This window comes from Argentina silus, assembly GCF_951799395.1.
Source record: "Argentina silus genome assembly, chromosome: 11".
Taxonomy (NCBI): Eukaryota; Metazoa; Chordata; class Actinopteri; order Argentiniformes; family Argentinidae; genus Argentina; species Argentina silus.
This window is the reverse complement of record NC_139665.1, coordinates 9,087,890-9,095,389: the sequence shown is the minus strand read 5'-3', so window position 1 is coordinate 9,095,389 and position 7,500 is coordinate 9,087,890. Positions and strand designations below refer to the sequence as shown.

Sequence of the window (7,500 nt, the reverse complement as noted above, 5' to 3'; positions counted from 1 at the left end):
ACAGCAGGCCCAGACAGAAGCGTTCAGAGTTGGAGGGGTCGGTGAAGCCGTCGACGGTGAGCGAGGGCTGGGAGGCGTGGAAGGTCTCCCCCACACGCTGGTTCAGCTCATAGTAGGAGATGGAACACCAGAACGCTGGTTCACAGTACGTCACTGGCTGCAGGTCTGAGAGAGAGGGAGAGAGAGAGAGAGAGGATTTAATTATTTAGTTGTACTGGACTGCTCCTTTTGAACCAATAAAGCTGGTTTTGATTGAATTGAACTGGGAAAGACAGGGGGAGGGGAGTGGGGGAGAAAAAAGGTGAGGGACAAGGAGAAAAGAGAGTGACGTGAGCAGGGTTGTATAAGTAACCAGAATACATATTTGAAGTATTCAGAATCAGAATCAGAATCATACAGGAAATTGACTTGGTGAGATGGTGCATGGGACATGAGAAACAATATATATATAGAATATACGATATAACGATATAACGCACACACACACACATATAGAATATACATATAGAGTATAGAGTATATATAGAAATATTAACAAAATAGCAAAATAGAACAGTAAACAGTATTCTGGTTAGGGAGATGAATTCTTTTAGAATACTTGTAATCTTTTTCACAACAGCCAGCGACTCAATCGACCTCCCGATGTTGCTGCTACTCTGCACTGCAGTGTGCAGCACAACCGAGAGAAGAAAACACAAGTGTGTGATCTGCATCCTCCTGGCTGCACCGTCCACGGCTGAAAGTGGGGGACCGTCGGCTTTGTGTGTGTATATATGAGAGTGTGTGTGTGTGTGTGTGTGTGTGTGTGTGTGCGTGTGTGTGTGTGTGTGTGTGTGACGTCGGCTTTCAATTTGTGGTGCGACCAACACCGTTTTAACTGACTTGACTGGCAAAGAGTTCCGGAACACTCACCACCTAGAGTGCCAAGTGTTTTATGTGGTATTTACCTCGCAGCGACACTTTGATTGGCTACAACATGAATCACTGAGGCATTTTTGGTGAATAAAGTCACCCTTGGCACTCTAGAATGTCGACCGTTTAGGTGACTTTATTCACCCCTCGGCAGTGAATGAGTTCAAGTGAAAGATCTGGGCAAAACTGACGCGGCTTTTCACAGCGGCTGTGTCATGCGGAGAGCTCTGTTGAGAGAGACGATCATTTTGTCTGTCTGTCGCGTGTTAACATTTAGATTTACGTTTATGGCATTTAGCAGACGCCTTTATCCAAAGCGACTTACAACAAATACATTTGTTTAAGTAGGTGAATCATCTATCCAACAGTCATCATAAGATGAAGTAATCGATGCTCGGACCAGGGGCCATAGGCAGTCACAATGCTAGAAGAAGAAAAAATTATTATTATTATTTATTTTTTATTAACAGGAGAGAAACTTGTACAGGCGGGTAGTGGGCATGAAGAGGTTTTTAGGAGGGACTGTTAAGATGTAGCCTGAAGAGATGGGTCTTCAATCGACGGCGGAAGATTGGTAGTGTTAACTTAAAACTCTAGTCTAGTTAGTCCTTAAGCATTCACTCCTGTGTCATTTGAAAGTTCACCACTATTTCACCAGGGACATAATTTGTAGGCCCCTGAGGATTTTTCCCTCTCAAAATATGTTGAGAAATATTTGTTTAGTGTGTCCATGCCTGAACGCTCCTGTGTATAAATAAATAAAAAAGTATCCTTCAAAGCATCCCTTATTCTGAATACATTTTGAACCATGGTTTCAGTGTATGAATATATGTTCAAAGTATTCTATACAACCCTGTAAGTGAGGGAAAGGAAGGGAGAGGGAGCGTAAGGAAAGAGAGGCAAAAAAGAACAAACAGGGGGATGAATAGGGAGCAAAAGGAGGAGGGAGCAAAAAGAGGAGGCGCAGCAAGACAAGAAAAAGGAAAGGAAAAACAAAGAGAAAAGCCCACATCACTAAATGTCAACCTAATACGCTGTTTCCCAGAAGCACACACCAGAAATGTGAAAACTCAACCATAACTTTGACAAGCGAAGGCCCAGTGGGAAATTACAGGCTTATAGAGTAATCGTTTCAGTAAATGCTGCACACTTCTGGTAATATCGTATTTTTCCACCAGTTCTATTCTAACAACCTCAACATGTGTCTGTGCCTTTGAAGTAAACTGTACAGTAACAGTCTGGGACCATGAAATATTCTGTTTGTTTTTTCTTCAGTAGCTTGGCCCTGAACCCCCTGGTGATTTTGCGTCCTGATAGAAAAACCAACAGGACACTATTATTGATGTTATTGAGAAACACAGTGTGTGTGTGTGTGTGTGTGTGTGTGTGTGTGTGTGTGTGTGTGTGGGGCGGGTGGGGGACCGGTGTCTTGGCCTGGCTCAGGGCTCATAGAGACAAGAGACAAAGGCCTATTTCATCACAGCGCTTCCTCTGTTACAATAACACAGGCCTCTCTGAGGGGAGGCACACACACACACACACACACACTTTCTCACAGAACAGATACACATAGACACACGTTGACACGGTGACTGACCTAGGTTGCTGTGTGTAGGAGAAACAGGGTTCGGCGACAGGTTTGGGGAGCCTGTGTCCATACTGTGGTTCATCTGGTGATCGCTGGTCTCCCCATCTTCACTGAGATACCCTGGAGGAGGCGTCTCTGGAACACACACACACACACACACACACACACACAGTCAATGGTATATTCAGTGGAGGACAGGCAGAGAAAAACACAGTATTTACTGTGAGTTGTTTTCCTGAGAGTGGTCAACTTTTGACTCCGGAGTGAGCAGTAGTAGCAGCCCATGTGTGGGTGCTCGCATGAGGCAGTGTCTGCTTCTGCACTGGTTGGCAGTTAATGCCACCACACACTCATGCCAAGCAGCCCTGGCCCACTACCTCTGTGCAGTGTCTCTGTGCAGTGTCTGTGTGTGTGTGTGTGTGTGTGCGTGTGTGTGTGTGTGTGTGTGTGTGTGCGTGCGTGCGTGTGTGTGCGTGCATGCATCTGTGTGTGTGTGTGTCTGTGTTTGTGTGTGTGTGCATTCATCTGTGTGTGTGTGTGTATCTGTGTGTGTGTGTGTGTGTGTGTGTGTGGGTGCGTGCGTGCGTGCGTGCGTGCATCTGTGTGTGTGTGTGTGTGTGTGTGTGCGCGTGTCGGGCAGCCCTTCAGCCCATTCTGCTGAGGCAGCTCTCACCTCTGCTAGTGTGTGTGAGAGAGAGAGGTGGGGTATATAGTTGTTGCTGTCCAGACTAGAGGGGCTGCCAAGTACAGTCACCCAGAAGCCTGAACACAAAGTGAGAGAACAGTCACTGGGCCGTTCCATCCAGACGGTGTGAAACTGGGCAGAGTGAGCCTCGTCTCTCCTACCCACCCGGGACGATAAGACAGCCATCTCATCTGTGCTCCTCTGACTTAGGCTGGACCTTAAGCCCTATTCGGACGGGATATGATGCAACCATGATGCAACCATAACCAGAGCATCTCTGTTATTTTAATCCCGTGCGAATCGGCCGTGACAGGAATTTGTACGGCCTTGTGGGACCTCGCGGTTGTCATGATTCCGGGCCTCTATCGCCTCCTGTTTTTTGGCCGGTAAAAATAACGTTGGGTAAAACTAATCGAGGGCGAATGGAACATCTCTGTGTTTGTATGGAACATCTCTGTGTTTGTATGGAACATCTCTGTGTTTGTATGGAACATCTCTGTGTTTGTGAGTGACGTGCAGGGTGAGAGCAGGTAAAAGGGAATAGATATTCACAGTTGACACTGAAAAGTCCTGCACATATAGTTTTATCAAGAGTCCATAAAGATATTATTTGTTCGAAATGAAGGTTTGTCCAAGGAAACTACACCAATAAATTGAACGTATCGCAAAATATCTCTCAACTTAATTATACGGATGCTTATATCGAAGTTCACATCGTTCCGACTTTTGTCCGACCTGACATTCGTTTGTCCCAAACTGAAACATCTTGACATGGAACATCCGGGCCGTTAACGAAAAACATGAGTTACAGGGGTTTGTTGGGTAAAACTAATCTAATGCCAATCATCCTCTGAAAAAAACCCGGATGTCCCAGAGTAATAACGACATAATTGATGTCCCCCCTTTAATACTAGTCCAATCCCAATAGGGCTTAAGTCTCGATTCCTCATGTTTTCAAACTAAACTCCCCTGGTTTTAAGACGCGTCTCACCTGGTATATAGTTGCTCTGAGGCTCGATGCCAGCGGGAAAGTTGGTGTTCTCAGGGATGGAGTGGCTGTAGTCATCCAGAGGAGGGAACTCACTGGGGATCTCTGTGTGTCGGGGCACCAGCACCGGGGGCAGCACTGCACCGAGAAACACAACACACACACACACACACACACACACGTAAGCAACTCTCTCACACAAACGTACGCACATACATTTACATATAGGCTGACAGATATATCTGAGCACCGATATTGGCCTTTTTCCAGAAATATCTCTATTCGGTACATACTGTATTGCTCAGATAATCCACTGATACAGCAGGTTTTATCCTCTCCCAGTAATTGTATTGACAGGCAGCAGTTGAAGTGGTTGGTAACAGTAGGCTAAATACAAGTAAATGACTAAATATTGACTTTAAATATTGAGCTTGAAATCTGTGTTAGCCATCGGGTGAAACATGCAGTCAGTTCAGGGTGATTGTACTAACAGAAAAGCAAGAGATTATTCGTGACCTGCAATATTTACCTGGCAAACTTAACCTTGTACAAATGGCTAAATATTGACGTTAAATATTTATCTTGAAAACGATGTCAATCTTGCAGCGAAACAGTCCACATAGGATGAGACGAGACAGGTGTACCGTTTATGTTTACAGTCTGCAGTTTATGACACAGGACATCCATAGCGTATTGAAATGGTCCGGATGCGGAATTGTGATAAAAATGGTCAATTCTACAATTTGCTTCATGTTTTTTTTCTCCAATGAGTGCATCTCTCTCTCTCTGTCTCTCTGTCTGTGTCTCTCTGTCTCTGTCTGTCTCTCTCTCTCTGTCTCTGTGTCTCTCTCTCTCTCTGTCTCTTTGTCTCTCTGTCTCTCTCTCTCTCTGTGTCTCTCTCTCTCTGTCTCTGTGTCTCTCTGTCTCTGTCTCTCTGTCTCTCTGTCTCTCTCTCTCTCTCTGTCTCTCTCTCTGTCTCTCTCTCTCAGCACGTAGGCTATAAGCTTGCTTCTCTCCTTGGATCAACTTAACTGTGTGAAGGTGATATAAGATGTGAGGACTTAGTACATAGGTAGAGTGGAGGGAGGGCCGTCCGAGGCCAGTGGAGGTGTGTACACTAAATGATTAACATGCTCTTATGACATTCTGTGCTAAAAAGGAGTTCTGTGTAAAAAAAATAAGAAAAAAAAGAAAAGGTTTTTCATTTCACCACTGAAAAACAATACATCAGCAGATATATTGACTATCGGTTAAGACATTGACTATCAAGACAAATTTCCTTTAAAGCACAATTCAGTTCTTTAGTTACCTTTAGTTAGTCTAGTAGTAGTAGTGGTTTCACACTGTGACACTGTGTGTGTGTGTGTGTGTGTGTGTGTGTGTGTGTGTGTGCATGCGTGCGTGCGTGCGTGTGTGTGTGTGCGTGCGTTGTGTGTACCTGGAGTCTCCACCCTCTGGCAGTGGTCAGGGTTTGACACTGTGACACTGTGTGTGTGCGTGCGTGCGTGCGTATGTGCGTGTGCGTGCGTTGTGTGTACCTGGAGTCTCCACCCTCTGGTAGTGGTAGGGGTTGACGCAGACCTCGTCCTTCTTGGTGTGGAAGGCGTACTCACACAGCTCCACGGCCCTCAGCTCGTGGTGGGACTGCAGGTCGGGCCAGCGCCACAGACGGCAGTAGATGACGTGGGGGAGGCCCTTCCTGTGGGACACCTGCAGACGCCCGTCTAACGACCTGGGGAACAAGAGAGGAGGGGACATCAGAAAGACGCCTCATACAAACTAGGGGGACATCAGAAAGACGCCTCATACAAACTAGGGGGACATCAGAAAAACACCTCATACAAACTAGGGGTAGATAAGAAATAAGCCTCATACAAACTAGGGGGACATCAGAAAGACGCCTCATACAAACTAGGGGTAGAGAAGAAATAAGCCTCATACAAACTAGGGGTAGATAAGAAATAAGCCTCATACAAACTAGGGGGACATCAGAAAGACGCCTCATACAAACTAGGGGTAGAGAAGAAATAAGCCTCATACAAACTAGGGGTAGAGAAGAAATAAGCCTCATACAAACTAGGGGTAGATAAGAAATAAGCCTCATACAAACTAGGGGTAGATAAGAAACAGAACTCGCACCACAGCTTGTGAAGTATAACCTTTCCCTCTGAGGGGCGCGAGAGGTGGATTGCGGTTGTTTCCACCTGCTGAATACACTTGGGTTTGAGACTACCAGCTGTGTGGGTTATGTGTTATGTGAGTCTATTCATAATCAACGATTTCATATCCTATAAGTCACAGGGAGGAAGTCCAGAAAGAGAAGCAGCACATTGCACACAGCAGCTTGCACCACGAGGGTGAAAACAGGTGGCAGAGGAAGGAAATGAATGCAACGTGTTCATAGTCTGCTAATATTAAGAAGAAGAACGATACTACAATAGGCCTGGATATTTTCATGTGCTCAGTCCGGTCTCACCGCGAGAGCAACCAACAACTTATGGAGCTCGCGTTAGTTCAGACGGGGCACTCTGTCGTCTGTCCAACGGCACAGCTTTCCATCAGGTTGGCACGTATGCAAAAACACCACCTGTTCAGGGGACAGACAAAGGCCTAAAAGCAGCCAAGTTTACGCTCTTCCATAACATTCGACAGTTGTGACGTGGTCGCACCGGGTATGAGAGTTTTGTTTCGTGTGGTCGTCCCCTCCCCCAGACCTCCACCCGCTCGGTCGCTCTGTATGTAGAGTGGTCCTCTGTGGCTCAGGTGGTAGAGCACGGCGCTAACAACGCTTAGGATGTGGGTTTGATTTCCGCTGGGACCGTATATACTGAAATGTACGCACTCACTGCAATGGAAGTCGCTTTGGATAAAAGCGTCTGCTAAATGGTGTATATGTACTGTAGACTACTGTACCTAGCGGGGGTTTGATAAGTCATGGGCTCCCTGCCATGTTGTATACTTGGATGTTGTGGTAGTTTAGCTCCAGGCAGGGAGCTCTACAGAGTGGATTACCATTTTCATGCAATAAATTCATGAAATAAATACAGAAACTGACGTGAGTATCCTGACTGAACTGACATTCAGCCAATAGGGTTTAGCTCCTTGAGCTCTGTAGAGGCATGTCTGTAGTCAGGGGTTCCGGTAAAATAAATCTTAATCTGTCAACATGACGGACAGGGTTGAAGAAAATCTGTCACGCTCAATTTTTTTCTTTTCTTTTATCCGTCTTTATATGTGTTACATGTTTACGGGGCTCAGGGCGCCCACAAATCCCCACATTAGACATTTTGTCAACCACAACTCTACTGAATGGTTGCCCAACCGCTG

At 45.9% G+C, this 7,500-nt stretch overlaps 1 protein-coding gene across 1 annotated transcript in view; it reads right to left on the bottom strand.

Moving 5' to 3' along the window:
• Window positions 1-7,500, bottom strand: part of smad3a (SMAD family member 3a) — a gene marked incomplete at its 5' end in the record, with an annotated part of 23,308 nt that overhangs the window by 4,808 nt on the left and 11,000 nt on the right. The window contains 4 exons of the mRNA XM_083680373.1: window positions 1-165; window positions 2,510-2,635; window positions 4,177-4,311; window positions 5,712-5,905. The exon at window positions 1-165 is cut by the window's left edge and continues 48 nt beyond it. Coding sequence (XP_083536499.1) covers window positions 1-165; window positions 2,510-2,635; window positions 4,177-4,311; window positions 5,712-5,905 — 620 coding nt within the window. The remainder of the gene's footprint in view (window positions 166-2,509; window positions 2,636-4,176; window positions 4,312-5,711; window positions 5,906-7,500) is intronic.